Below are 15,295 nucleotides of genomic sequence, written 5' to 3'. Positions count from 1 at the left end.
CTTGCGAACAGCTTTCAGTGGCAATAAAGGGTAAGCTACAGGAGCGAAGCCTCTATACAGGTGTTACTGCGCCGAGTATTTTGGCAGCATTGGAAAGCGTCTTTGGTTTCTTGGAGCTAATACTGAGTAAACGTAGCTTCCACGCGCGACGGTTTCGCATTTGCCCAAACGCGGAAGTGAAAAGCAGGAAACTAAGCCAAGTTCAACACTCAGTCACGTAGTTTGTCTCCTTGCGCGGTTGAAAATACGATGCTTCTGCTCCCTTTTCACCCGCTTAAACTAACGCGGGTGATAGTGTGGGACAATTTTCAGGAGCGCTCTTGAGCGTGCTTTGCCTCGAATGCCACGGAAAGTTGTACGTGCGAATAATACAAAGCGTACGCAAAAGCGGACGGCCTAGATCGCTGGTTCATGACAGAAAAGAAGGACCAGACAGCGCGTTCGCGCGTGGCCGTAGGAGTGCATTGATTCCTCGAAATGATCCTTGCGTTTCCCTCAGTTCTCCTTTTGCCACGGCACTGCGGAACTGCGCGATTTTCGAGATTCCCACAAACGACCCTTTCGAAATTAAGTGCGGTGGCGATAATATAACACATTTGCAGGAAGAACGCTTTGTTCTAATGAGCCCTGGCGAATAATTATGCAATTACTGCCAACTAACACGTAAATTTGGTATCAGGAAGCAAGGTCGGTCGTCTACCTACCATTTTGTCACCTTTCAAGACATGCCGACCTCGGATTACACTCTCAGTGGCTGGAGCTCGACTCTTTTCCTCGCTGTGATGGCGGTTTTTCTTGTGGCCGTATGTCAACGCTTAGACGACGCCTGCAGATGGATGCCGCCATCGTCTGTGGTGAAATCACCCGAACATCGATGCTTGAAGGGTGGTTATTGTAAGCAAACTCAGCTTTCACGTCGAATGTGGGCTTGAAGAACTAACGCTTACCCCGTATAGCCTCTTGCACGACAACCGTTTCTGTGTTCTTGGCACTCGAGCGGCAGTAGCGCTGCACTCACCAACCAAATAAACAAGTTAATTCACACCACGGTGTAAGGATAAAAGAGAGAGGGGCTGACACTCTTCCCTCAACGCGCGCGATAGCGCCGCCCGATCGCGTCCAGATTATGTTCGGCTCGGTTACAGTAAAGTCCCTAGATTTTCTGCTCTTTTTTAAGTAGCGACGTCTACCTCCGTTGGCCGCCATGTTCTAGGACTTTAGGTTACAGCTCGGTCGGCGCCGTCATAGAGGGCGCTGCGGAATGCGGTCCCAGCCTCGGCGACAAGGCGCGTGCTGCCGCTGCTTCTGGTTCTTTATTGTATGGCTGCTTCGTCTTCGTGCTTGCATGTGCGGCTGCGCAGATTTGAAGGCATGCTTTTTGTTCGCGTGCGTTTCATGAGCCTGTGCTTGGGTATTGTCGCCACGGACCCTCGAAAAAGGTGGCAGCGGCCTTCTGAGGGGGTTTGAAATGAGTGGAAAGTGCTTCGTTCCGAACTGCAATTCTGGATACCGGACTAGTGCGGAGCGTGTGCCTTTATTCAAAGCACCGTCCGACAGCGGTCGTCTAGAGCAGTGGCACCGTGCAAATCTGAGGGCAGACCAAACTCTAATGCCTACCGACCATGTCTGCGCCAAGCATTTTTCAGGGGATACGATATCGACGGCATATTACGCGGAGCTCGATAAAAGGGTGCTACTTGACGCGCCAAAGAGCCCTGTTCTGTCTGCAAATGCAGTTCCCACTTTATTTCCGAACTGTCCAAAGAGCATCACAGGGTCAAATAAACCTCTTAAGCCGCTGCGGAAGAGAGAACCTCCTGTGTGCCACAGCAGTCTGTGCAAATTTTGCTGCATATACAAGAATAAGTATACAGGGTGTCTTAACTATCATGCACCAAAATTTAAAAATATGCAAATGTCACGTAGCTGTACAGAACCAAGGTAATGTCTGCCGTCGGTTGCAGATACTCAGATTATTTTTTTCGCATTCCGCCTAAAAATTATTTTCATAATTGATTAATCACCTTTTCTAATGCTATAATTGGATAAAAAGTGTGAACGAGAGAATTGTACAGCAATATGTAAAACTCCCGATACAGCTTTCTGTTGCTGAATACGTGATACATAAAAGTGTTTTCCGAGCGTGAAAGAAACCCGCGAGTACACGCAAAATTGCCGCGCGACTGGCCGCTCGAGGCACTTTGCGTGTATTCGTGGGCTTCTTTCACGCTCGGAAAAACACTTCTACGTAGCATGCGTATTGAGCAATAGAAAGATGTATCGGGAGTCTTTCATGTTGCTCTACAATTTTCTCATTGACACTTTTAATCGAATTATAATATTGGAGAAGTTGAATAATTATTAAGACTAATTATGTAATTAGGCGGAATGTAAAAAATAATCTGAGTCAGAATAATCTCAGCTGAACCAATCAGATGCGAAGGAACCGGACGTCCGTATACGCTGACGCTTATTTTACGCGGCGATGACATTGCAAGCAGACGTGAACGGCATATCGCGAGACATTTCGGTTTAGCGACTCGTCGGTCGCATTTGTCGGTGTGAACATCGTTCGTCTTGAGTAGTTTTCCGGTCGCCAGTCGCAATCGGTGGCGGGACGTCGTCTTGTCTCAAGTGTGAATGCGCCCTTAGAACTTCCATTTTCGTCTGCATTTTTTTGTCGACAAATATTTGAGGTCGCGTGTGTGACAAAAATACATGCATGTTATCTGATATTTCTTGTTTGTTTGCCTGGTTATTGACCAGAGTGAGAAGCCGGATGTCTAGCAGAAGACGTGATAAGCAGGTGCAGTCCTGGTTACAATATGATAAGTGCGTGCAGACCTGGTTGCGCATGCACACATTTAGGCAAGGTGTCGAATATTTTGCGCATTTGTGGGGAGATGATGCGTCGCAAGACGGAAGAAGGCAATCGAGTATGTCTTGGAATGCTCGGAATTGGAGGGAGAGATAGAGAGAAGGGGAAAGAAAGAGTTTAGCAGAGGGCAAGAGCCAAATCACGAAATGAATGCGTGCATTTGGTGTTGCCTCTGCGTATACCGTGCTGAAGAAAAGTTGACCACAGCAGCTGACGCTCGTCTGTTCTAGTAACTTCATGTCCCAGAGCAACATTCGTGTACCAGCGTTCATTAACAGTACCTGAACATTTCACACAATAACACACAAGAAACACTTCCAGCTTTACTAACAATTCATTGTGCTAAATCAGACAAAATGCAGAGGGTTAGAAAACCTTGTAAATGTAAGTATTCAACGTAGGCGAGTACCTGTTTCAGTGCCATAGCGAACGGTTCAGAGTAGTACATGCTGGAAGAACTTGGAGTCAGTGCAACACATCTGCAGAGCTCAGTTCAACGGTGAACTAATTTTGCCTCTTTACAATAATGTAGCACGCCTATTGGAAATTTAGAGCTGGCGGCATGTGGCGACAATACAGTCGGGACTGCTTCTTTTGCTTCGCCATATTGTGTCGAAACTGAGGCGGGAAATTAGCACTCACTGTCGTGCTTCAAACGCTACGAGACGTACAATGACGCCATTGAAAAAAAAAATGCTTCAGGAATGCCTTTATCATGGCACATGTATTCTGCGTGAAAACGTAACTGAGTTCCTGTAACAGGTCTGACAGGCACCAAAGCTTACCGAGGATGACCCTCTTGAAGAATATGGTGGTTATCTCCACGTTAGTGAGGAAAAAGAGGCACGAGAATATGGTGAGCAGGTAGTGGGGTGATCCAAGGACCGCTTTGACGAATCTCATCTATCCGCGTCTCTGGTACTTGGCCTGCATAATGCACTGGTGTAGCATCGCGCACACAAGGAGCCCGGTGGATCCAATATACCACCCGCCGAGCTCGTATATAGTTGGAGATTCACGCGCTTCGCCGCAACACACTCATATTTGTGAACCACATGTAGCACTTCTTTATACGCATCTGTGCAAGCGAAGCGAGAGGTAGGAAGATTTGACATTTTTTATATTCCTAGATTGATGTTCTCCAAAATGAAATGGCTGTAAAACGATTGATTGTATTGAATGAAACTGCAAATAATGGCAACTAGTGTGCCATCGGCTTCTCTACAAGCTATAGATTGTTCAACGAATAATTAAAGGACGATAACGTGAGGGGAATATGAGGGCGTTCCCGCAATAAAGCACTTATGGCGGAGATGCTTGAACAGTCAATATAGAAAAAAAAGACAGATCTAAAGCTGCTTGTTGTGCAGTTTATGCAATTATAGACACATTTCAAACAATCAAGTCGACCTAGTAATACAAAATGGCACAAATTCTAGGTGCCACTGCATAGATACAGTGCCAAATTAGTTAAGAGAGGTTAATAATCAATGTTTATGGAGCAGGTGTCTGAAACTGCGTTATTCCGAGACCCAGGAAACGTTTCTACTCTGAAAGGATCGATGGTCACCAATGTAATTCATTGTTAACCACAAAGCACACACATTTACTGTTTAAACATAGGACAGTTTATACCTTTATACCAGTTTATAGGGCACTGAGATATAATTCTTTGCCTGGAAACTGCATAATATTTATTCAATGACGCAACAAATCTTTAGTATTGTGGTGCATGACACTGTCGTACAAATTTTGAGATTTGCTAAGCTTCATGCGTGTTATTGTGCGCATGGGTAGGCAGTTAATGAGATCTTTACAAGAGTACAGTGCCGCATATTTGACGGGCCTAAGATGACTCTAATGATCCGTTGGAAAAAAGAAATTCTACGCACCCTTTGATATTAGCCCTCTGACGTACACTTATGCTTAAAATGCTGTTAGCGTTCCTATGAGATCAAATGTCGACTTCATTTGAAGTCAAGGGTTCGTCGACTTCATGTCAACTTCATTTCTACGTCAATTCGCTTTGCGTTGACTACATGGTATTATCAGATATGGCGGGAAGGAAGTCACCTTTAGTGAGCATGTCTTCTAATGACCTTCGATTGAGACAACTGTGGTCCGCAATCACGTTGACGCTTCATTCTATGTCTTAGGGTAAAACCTAAGAAAACATCGCCTTGCAACTCCTGAACACCAGCAGAAGTTCGCCGATCCGCTTCCTGAGCGCCTTTGCATTTTGTTGCATAAGCATACTTCCTTGAAAGCGAAATTGGCTGTCTCACGTTGTTAACATCGTTTTCCGGCATGCTCAACTTCAACGTAATCCAAATTATTATTTCAGATGAGTGGTTTGCGATAATCAAGGTTCACATTACATGCCTTCGCTTAACAAGTGAGGCTTTACGAGGTTGAGTTAACAGCCGCATTGTAAAAAATGGTTTAGAGCAGAGGACATTCGGAGCTGAGGACCTAGTAAGGCGTAGACGCGAGAAGTATCACTGATGGTGGTATAGCTTGCCGAACTTGTTTCGTCTATGTTGAATGTATTCCACTTATTTGAAGTATAGACATTTTTACAGTGACATAATCAGCGGGAAGATATTTGTGTTTCTTTTTCGAAGAAAACAGCTGCTCAGAAAACAGGTTGATCACAGCTCCGCAAGGTGTCGCCACCAGCCCTTACACGTGTTCCGACATTCCGATGTATGTCTGCGCCTCCGCTATGCTATAAATGAAACAAAGGGAAAATCGCATACCGATGCATCGAGGTCATCGTAGTCTGCAAAGGTCCCGTCAGCAGTGGAGGCAGGTAGAGGGCATATGCTAGTGTCTTCCAGTAGTCGGGCAGGCGGCGCTGCTGTTGCCTCTTTTTCCGGATCTGCCTCTTCGCTCCGCCAGAGGAAGTCCATACAGAAGCTGAGGCACCACAACGCCGTCCAGTAGAAGGCCAGCGCGGTAATGAGTAGGTGTTCCTGCCGTACCACTGGTACACGCCTTGTAGACGAGCGAGAACATTTGTCTCGGCCCCGTGACGTGGCCGAAAACATCGGAAACTGCTGTTTTACGTCACCTAATTGCAGACATAACTTCTTGCTTTAAACTCTCCCAGGCACATAGGTCCATTCTGTCCTTTTATCCCTCTAGCTAGTCTAAAATAAAGATGTTAGACAATCACTTTGCAGTGACAAGTGGTTGAATGTGTTACAGCTTTATGAATGTCGCATCTGGCGGGTTATCTATAAGAAAAACCTTTTGATTAATGAGAAGTTATCGCAAATGAAGCTGTCAAACCAGGTAGATGCGCATTATACATACAGACGAGGAAGTGAGGACCATTGTGTTTCAGTTTCGCTGAACATAGCGCGAATAACGAAAGCAAATTTGGCTATAGATTTCGTACGTTTGCACGTGCGTGCGTATAAGACCTCTTAGTTCCTTGATTTATCGGAATTAGACGACCTGCTTTTTTCCCTGTCCCCTCTTAGTGGTACATTTGTTCGGAAACAACTGCAGCCGCAGCCAAGTGGGCTGGACTTAAACACTCTATAGGTGACAAAACCTACATAAGACTAGATAGCAGTACCGCCGTCACTGTGGTTCATGTGAACACAATACGCGTAACATGATCATCATCAGCCGATATTTATGTCCACTGCAGGAGGAAGCTTCTCCTCTGCGATCTGCAATTGCCCCTGTCTTGCGATAGCTGATTCCAACTTGCGCCTGCAAATTTCCTAACTTAATCACCTCACCTAGTTTTCTGCCAGTCCTCGACTGCGCTTCCCTTCTCTTGGTATCTATTCTGTAACTCTAATGGTCCACCTGTTATCCATCCTACGCATTACATGGTCGGCCCAGCTCCATTTCTTTCTCTTTAATGTCAGTTAGAATATCGGCTATCCCCGTTTGCTCTCTGTTCCACACCACTCTCTTCCTGTATCTTTATATTAAGCCTAAAATTTTTCGTACCATCGCTCTTTGTGCGGTCCTTAAGGAACGCGTAACATATCAGTTAAGAACGCGTAACATATCAAGGTTGTTTGTTTAGGCACCATTGGTGCTGGCGTTGTTTTGGTTGCACTACACTACACTCCTTCACAACTCACGGGAAATGAACGAATAAAAGATTTATTGAACAATTATATGTTGTATTAGTAATTGCTGGGGAGGGTCGGGCGGGTCCGTATTCTGGGACTCCGTTGGACAGGGCTGCCACCCGCGCCCGCTCCCCGAGGTGCCGCTGGTCCTCGAGAGCCGGGCTGGACAAAGCCTCCTCCCACCCCTCCCACGTCGGGTGCGTAATTTGCGCTATGCTGCTGTTAGCTTGGCAGGACCAAACCATGTGGTACAGGTCAGCCCGGCCGCCACAGAATTTACATGTAGCGTTAAAACATTCGGGGTCTATTTTGGCTAGCACGGCCGGGCTGCCGTACTACATAGTTTGCAGCCTGAGCAGACGAGTCCCTTCTGCTTTAATAAGTCCCTTAGCGGGATAAGTTTGAGTTTGTCTGCGCAGGCGATATAGCTGAAGTATATCTGCGTATGTTGTAATTGGTATTGGTAACTCAATGTCGTGGTCTGAAGGGTCGGTAGACAGAGCCCGGGGAAGGAATGCTCGGGCCGAGTTGTGTGCCGACTAGTTACCGGCTACCCCCTTGTGACTCCGCACTCAAATGAGCTGCTTGCTCGTGACTCGTGTTCGTGCTTGCCATTGGATAGCGTGAGCTAGATCTGAAATTCGTCCTCTCATGTAGTTCATATATGCTACCTTAGAGTCGGTAAGTATACAGTCCGCAAAAGAGTGCGTTGCTGCGAGGGCGATCGCGGTTTCTTCTATACAATCGATGCATCCGAGCATCTTACTGATAGACCGTCAACTACCTGATTTTGGTGGGTGACTTATACTGTGGAAATCCTTCCAACTGGGCCTGTAGCTTCAATGAAGTAGGATCCCTCTGCGCTGCTATATCGTTCATTCACGGCTTTAGCTCGGGCTGCTCTTCTTCCTTGGTGGTCATCTGGGTGCATGTTGCGGGGTAAAGGCAATGCCAGGAAACAGCACCGCCTTTCGCGGGGTATGTCTTGCCTGCCTGACGCTGTAGGAGCAATGGAAATGTGGAGATCATCAAGTACCTTTCTTTCTGCTTTGTTAGTAGTCAGGCACATAATTTGGTCCGTGAGATGAGCCTCGATAAGCTCCTCGGCCGTGTTGTGTATACCTAATTTGAGACGTACGCCGCGAGGTGGATGTTTTATGCGGTAAATTTAGTCGAGGACTTTGTAATGTGTCACCGCTAGCGGTGTCGCCCCGTAGCAGAGGGCAGGTACTCCCAGACAGGCTAGCCCGAAGAATACGGCGTGCTCGGTGAATAAGATGAAGGCGCTCAGCCAGCCCAGCTTGAAGGTCATGAAGAGAAGCGATTAGGCAGCCTGTTAATCGGGGACGAGCTGCGAATGGTGCGTTGAATTAAGGCAACGGGTTTTATGTCGAGTAAGGTATACGTGTACGTCAGAAGAACGTAGACGTAAAAGTATGAGTTAACAAGGAGCTTTACCTCAGGCTCGATGTTTCTATATGTGTGAGCGTATATGCCCCCACTTTGAAGATTCGCGATGCTGGTGTATGAAGCTCGGCGATAAAGGTTGGCACAGCTCCAAGAATGAGGTAAGCAGCACAGCTCTCACGGCGGATGATGGATGACCGAAATTAGCATATGCGAGCAGCGCTGCGATTGACTTCATCGGCACACCTGGCGCGGTGCGGAAGGAGTGAATTAGTTGTGAAATAATATAGTGATTTAATAATGCACGTAATTGTGCTGTCTTGAAGTTGGCTAAAAATAAGAGATATTATTAAACATTAAGATATAATTAGATGAAGAATGACGGCAGAAATGAGAGAAAGTGCGCTCACGCGAAATGCGAGTTCGCTTCGTGGAACGAGCGCCGCCTTTTTATTTCTTGCCTCAATCTTGGCCTAAGAGGAGGCCGAGACAAAAGGCGCAGATGGACAGCATGGGGGAAGCGTGGGGGAAGAGTCGCAGAATGCGGTAATAAAGTGAATGTCTGCGACGAACGTGTAGGCTTGTCGAAGTTCGCAACAAGTTCTTAAAATCCTCTCTCGAGTATACCTCGTTCTTAGGCAGAACCAGGAGTGGTGAATTCAGTTCTAACCTAACTTTGGGCACGCAACAAAGAAACAAAAAGAAACAAGCAAACAAACAAACAAAGCTTGACAAACAAACAAACAAAAAGCCCCTTCTCACTTTAGCTAATTTCACATTTAGGTATCAGCGCTTCAGTTTATTTAGTGCTGATAATCATTAACTGGAACAACAATGCATTTCACAACGGAATTTGAGAATGCATTTCTCGCAACTAGTGCTAAGCAGATAATTTTTGCTGTGCTTCGGCGCAGTGTTTCACATCGCATCCGTGTTTCTGCCTCTCCCCTGCTACTGCTACAACTCTGATCTGCTCTTTGCATCATGATTTTTTTTCACAGACTCGAAAATAAACTTGATTGATTGATTGATTGATTAATAAATACTCTTTGCTGCTCGGCTTAATTCCGTAGTTGAGACATCTGCCCTGAAGCGAATCATTAGAAATGAAATTAGTGAACATATGTTGTTTTCTAACGTCACACTGAGACTACTTGTGCAAGAAATGTTCGCTTCTTCAAGTAATCCAAATGACTTGACAGAATTACACTCTCTACCACAGGAGATGTTTAAAGGTATTTTTCAACTAAGGAAAAACGAGCACTTGGTTTTACGGTGACTATGTTCCTGTAATTAATTATGTTTATTTCACAGCGACTGATCTTTATATATCAAAACTTGTTCGCAAATTGCCAAAATTCATCAAAATTGGAACACGTCGTGTCCACAGACTTTTAATGTTTATGAAAATAAAGAATAGAAAATTTCATCTAACACAGGCGCCGAGCTTTCGAAGGGAACAGAAGTGATTGTTCAGATAACTTATTGTAGCTAAACGATATAAGTTGGCACCACGAATTTTGCTCATAAGTAATTGTTTATCGCACATAGATATCGGAGACAACTGGCATAAGAAGAATTCTGCGAGCGTGAGAGAGATTTAGGGAGAGAAGGAAAGGGCAGTGATGACGTGAAGTTTCAAGGTTCAAGTTCACAATTGCATATACAATACATAGGTCAAGAATTATGCGCGTTCAGAAATTCACGATCAGACGGTAGAACATAGATGCCTTCGCATAATGCGCTTGTCGCGGTTCGCGAGCCAAGTCAGCGTTTTATTTGCCGTCGAATGTCATCTGTGCAAACTGACCTTCACAAGGTCCATCAGAATGTCAGGAGCGGAAGCAAGGCAAAAATGTTTCTGGAATGCTTGCCTGCGTTTTCGCGGCACGCTAATACTGACGTCGCCCAGATAATAAAATTAAGCGGAACCTCTGAACGGGAACTCACCAAGATATGCGTAGAATTATATGATGGTCGGCGTTGGGAGGAATGTGTAATGCGTGATAATGATGTGTGGGAGGGTTATGCTGATGTATTACATGCGTTATTTATTTATATATGCGTGAGGATTACGAGCAGAGAAATGCATATATTTACATCGCCGAAGATATACATGCCGCACCACGCCGACCACCATATAATGCTGCGCATATCTTCGATAGTACCCATTCAGGGAGGTTCCGCTCAGTTTGCGGAGGGCGCGGGATCGCATGCCGGCCGCGGCTGACTCGTTACGATGGGAGTGAAAGGCAAAAATGCCCGTGTGCCGCGCATTAGGTGCACGTTAAAGAACTCCTGGTGGTCAAAATTATTCCTGAGTCTCTCACTACGGTGTGCCTCATTATAAAATCGTGGTTTTGGCCCATAAAACCCCAGAATGCAACTTTTCAAATCTCCATTTTAGTATAGGCTTAAGCATTTATGGTCTATGTGTAACGCCTCCTTTCTACGAACGGCTTATAGGGAGCGGCAAAAGTGGATGGCATCGTAGACTGTTTTGTGCCGGCGCGACTATTGTTATCGCCGACAAAGGGTCATTTGTCACTGTATATTCCGGGTGGCAGCTATTAACCACGCTCACAATAGGCTTAAACTGCGCATTCTCGCCCTGTATTGGAAAATCAGCTTTCTGGCTTCAAAAAGAATTTTTTTTTCGGTCAGCAGCCATATAATGCTACGCATTAAAACGCAATTGAATGAGGTCACACGCTTCGCCACGTGGCGATAATTATCCTGTCACCGCAGCAAGCGTGTACTCAGCAGCTGACTATCGCGATCAGTACAATGTTTGTGCGATTAGAAGGAAGAAGTGCCTTTGTACTTGCATTGAATTGCACAAAAATGCATATAAGTATTTTCTCGCGGTGATTAAAGATTTTGTTGGAAGTCAGCGCTGTATGTGTCCTAGTTTTTTCTTCAGTTCATGCGAAGCCTTGCGCTGTAAGCGTAGTCAATGATGATCCACCAACTAGCCGAAACGTTTAGATTACGCGGCTATCACCTTCGTGCATCGCCATGTAGAACTTTGCGAGCGACAAGAACTGAAACGAAGCAGCTTCTTGTCATATGGCTTGCACTGTTCCCCTTGTTGAGGCACGTATTATACGGCAAAATGTTAGCGGGTACAGCAATTAAATTCACACGCAATTTGCATCCACTTGTCAGACAGTTTATTGGCTAAGAAAAGTTGTTATTATTGCACATAAGATTGTCATATATGAAAGAAATTTGCATCCACTTGTCAGACAGTTTATTGGCTAAGAAAAGTTGTTATTATTGCACATAAGATTGTCATATATCAAAGAAAGCAAAATCTTCAGGCCTTTTTTGAACGGATATTACAGCAACACATCACGCACCACCTGTTGAAAAAAAAAAAAAAGGTTTTGTCTTTTCAGGCCGGCGATTTAATTCCCATATGAAATATTTAACTCCCACATAGATATTTCCCAGGTCACTATCAACAGAAGACATAGGAAGCCACCTGCGACACACACTCACTCGCCACATCGTATGTTTGCATAAAGAAGGACGAAATACTAAAGACAGGGCTTGATTCTTAGCGTTCGCACACACATGCACGCTGTACAACGCGGAGGCCACGCGCTGGTTTCTAGGGCGCGACGCTAGATGCCGTAGCGAGTCACGAGGGAAGTGTGTCAGTGGAGCCCGGCTGCAGCACACGCCAGGCCCCGTACACCCACAAGTTCCAGGGATCGCCATGGAGAGAGAAAAAAAAGTCACAGGCGAAGCTCTGACTTGTGTTATTAAAGTCTGTGTTTTATTACTTGAATAAAAGGTTTTGTGGCCTCACTGACGTGTGATAAGCAGCAGCCGACTGGCTTCGATTGCAGTCCGTGCCGCTTATCGATTCAAATTGTACGGCGGTAATATTGGCGAACTGGGTGGTCGTTTCCTTTGAGCAGCATCACGCAGGTTCGTTTTAATTAGATAACCATAACATCTCAGCCAGTTTATGCCTCCAGCATTCGATAGCCGCCACCAAGCAAACGTGCTTAAAGACGGTGAATTTTACAAGCTGCGGCGTTTCACTGGGTTAACGGCTGCATGCACGGCTTCCGCCGTTGGTGATCTGCCGCGTCTGACCGAGTAACGACGTGTTGCTTGAAAAAAAAAAAAAATGCTAGCTAGCGCGACAATTCATCGCTGTAACCGAGCACAGTCGGCTTGGAAAGTATACCTACGAAAGCGGATTAACCTAGCCGCCTCTGGGCGTGTGCACCGGTGAGTAAAACAGCACTGCTTCTCAAACTCAACTTTGCATTTCTTTGCCTGCGAGGAGGATAAAACAGATTCCTGCAGTCATTTCCTGAAAGTGGAAAATAATAATAATTTGAACTTAAACGGAATTTATTGAACTTAAAAGGAAATTCAAACGAGGCTTTTGGTATTTTGTTACGTTGATATAAACACTTTTGGCTGTTTTTCCATAAATGATACACCGCATAAATTCACTGCACATTAATGGCAAATGTACATCCTGTGATACAGTGAGATTAATTGAATTTGAGATATAATAAAATGACTGTTTACTACTAGTATCTGGCAGAAATAATTGTCATGTAATCGAGGCTTGATGAAGCACAGCTCACACAAGGACACCATTGAAAGAAATTCACACTTAAAACAGTGTTGCGTGTGTGCTTTTCTGTCGTGGAGCGCTTTGTGCACTGTTCTTAGTCATACATGAATCACAAACTCACCCACACTTCAACCATAGTAATTGAGGTTATTTTTTCTTTCGATTCCAGCCTAGAAGACGCTGCTCATATTTGGTCCTCACGTTGGACTTTATTGTCTCTGGACGTACAAGCCAACAGTGAATGCGTCCCCACTGGAAGTAACATCAAGGGTCAAAATCCTCACAGGGTATGTTTCTGAACACTTTAACTAGAACCGTGATTTGTTCATTTATTGGACTAACTTTTGTTTCACCATTTTTTGCTTGCATGTTTGCCATGGCTTCATCATTTCTCTTCTCAGGAAGACGGACAAAAGAGATGATTGGTCTGCAAGCTGGCCACGCCAAGCCATGAGAAGCTCAACGGTCACCGTAATGACAACAGGTCCTCTTGAACTACGTGCCTCACCATGAAATGTTTGCAAGTTTATTCCAGATAGCACTATCAGGAAAGCAGCCGTCTACAGTTTTGTATCGTACCGAGCACGAATACTAAAATATGACATTCAAGCTTATTTGTTTTAAGGGCGTTTTATGGCAATCGGAGAAGTAACCTGTTGAGTCCCAACTTCTTTGTTTTCCAGTCATTATAGCCATGACGACCAGAACAGAAACAATGTAGCAAGCTCCTACTTGCTGATGCACAAACTCTGCCATCTGCGCTTTGCAAATCAGCTTGACGGGCATTACCACCAAGTATCACATGCTCCTTCACAACGATAATCTGTTACATGAAAATGCAAATAATTTTAATATCATCAAAAGCGCTCAATGCAATTTTAATGCAATTTTAAGGAAATAATATTTCATGTTCACTGAAACTCTGGCAGGCACTCTACATTTTATTATTTTATTTTTTATCTAAAGTACCATCCTGGCCATATGACATTAAAAGGGGAGTGGTTAGAAAGTAATAGAGTAAAGCAAACAAACAAACAAACAAACAAACAAACAAACAAACAAACAAACAAACAAACAAACAAACAAACAAACAACAAACAGCAAACAGACCTTACCCCGCTGCTTCTGTACTTCAGGTGCCAGCGTAAAGGCCGAGCGAATTAAAAAGAAATAAAGAAACGAAGTCTGTTCACTACATTGTCGAAGAGCAGTTAGGGAGCGCGCTGCCTCGAGTGAGTGACGCTGCACGTATCTGACAATACCATTAACCTTTATTCGACAGATGCACCGGCTCGGCCATGGCATACACTTGGGAAGCTCGTCTATTAAGTTTAGCGTGAGGAAAGCCAGATGGACAGGATACGACGCACGCAGTGCTGTCTTTCAGCAAATTTTATGCGCAAATATTTATTCAAATTGCTCGATTATATTTTTCAAGCGTCAACGCAGTGTGCGCCTACACACACAAAAAGAAAAAACGAAAAAGGAAAAAAAAAGAAAAAGAGAACGCATGTTCATGCCGAAACAAGATGGTGATGTGGACGCATGCGTAAGATACGTTTCAAACTTTGGAACACGGAAAAAAAGTACAAACAAACGAGGACAACAGATTACATAAGAATAAATAAATAAATAAATAAATAAATAAATAAATAAATAAGAAATAATAATAACGACACACCTGTGTCGCAAAGCACGTAAATAAAAATCAGCGCGTAAGCGCGTAAAGCCTCCGCGAAACTATAACATTTTCAGACACACCACGCTCCGCTGTGCTGAGTACGGTGAACGCCACCTAGGTGGCTGTGTCTTCTTGACCGTTTCGAATGCGCTCGAGGCGTCGTAGTACTGAGACCACCGAAGCGTTCACTGTCCCTTAAGGCTTGGAGCGAATCCGGCGTCCGACGAAGAACTCCGGGCGGCGAACGTCCGACGGCCGGCGTGAAATTTGCCGTCCGCAGGTTCGTCCAAACATTTTCGCGGGCGAACGCCGCCGCCGGAAGCGTGCGAGGGTGGACGCGATGTTCCGGTCGCAATCCCGATGGAGGCTGGTAGTTCTGATGATCTCTCAGGAATTGCCCCATATCCGCTGCCCTACAACAACCTCAACAGCTTCTGATCGAGCCACATGCGTCGTCATGCCTATCTCCCGTTCCCCGATAGATGGCGTTGGCACAATTTCTTTCGCTACGTCCCAAATGACAGGTTCGTGCGGTGCGAGGCGCGATGTTCTTCCCGATGGAGGCTGGCTGATGATATTGCCGCTGCCCTATCGCATCGAGCCGCGATGGTGACGACAAAGAC

The 15,295-nt window shown here is 45.2% G+C and overlaps 1 protein-coding gene and 1 long non-coding RNA gene across 2 annotated transcripts in view; one reads left to right on the top strand and one right to left on the bottom strand.

Annotated features, from left to right (window-relative positions):
• Positions 1-3,659: 3,659 nt before the first annotated feature.
• LOC119457569 (protein-cysteine N-palmitoyltransferase HHAT) overlaps positions 3,660-15,295 on the bottom strand; it is a 108,314-nt gene continuing 96,678 nt past the window's right edge. The window contains exon 11 of the mRNA XM_049670227.1: positions 3,660-3,805. Coding sequence (XP_049526184.1) covers positions 3,782-3,805 — 24 coding nt within the window. The 3' untranslated portion in view covers positions 3,660-3,781. The remainder of the gene's footprint in view (positions 3,806-15,295) is intronic.
• LOC125946628 (uncharacterized) lies at positions 3,887-13,510 on the top strand. The gene is made up of 3 exons (XR_007467721.1): positions 3,887-3,976; positions 13,161-13,278; positions 13,393-13,510. It is a non-coding gene; the product is annotated as an uncharacterized LOC125946628 (long non-coding RNA).

Source organism: Dermacentor silvarum, chromosome 7 (assembly GCF_013339745.2).
Source record: "Dermacentor silvarum isolate Dsil-2018 chromosome 7, BIME_Dsil_1.4, whole genome shotgun sequence".
Taxonomy (NCBI): domain Eukaryota; kingdom Metazoa; phylum Arthropoda; class Arachnida; order Ixodida; family Ixodidae; genus Dermacentor; species Dermacentor silvarum.
The sequence above is the reverse complement of the archived record's forward strand: the minus strand, read 5'-3'. Positions and strand labels throughout refer to the sequence as shown.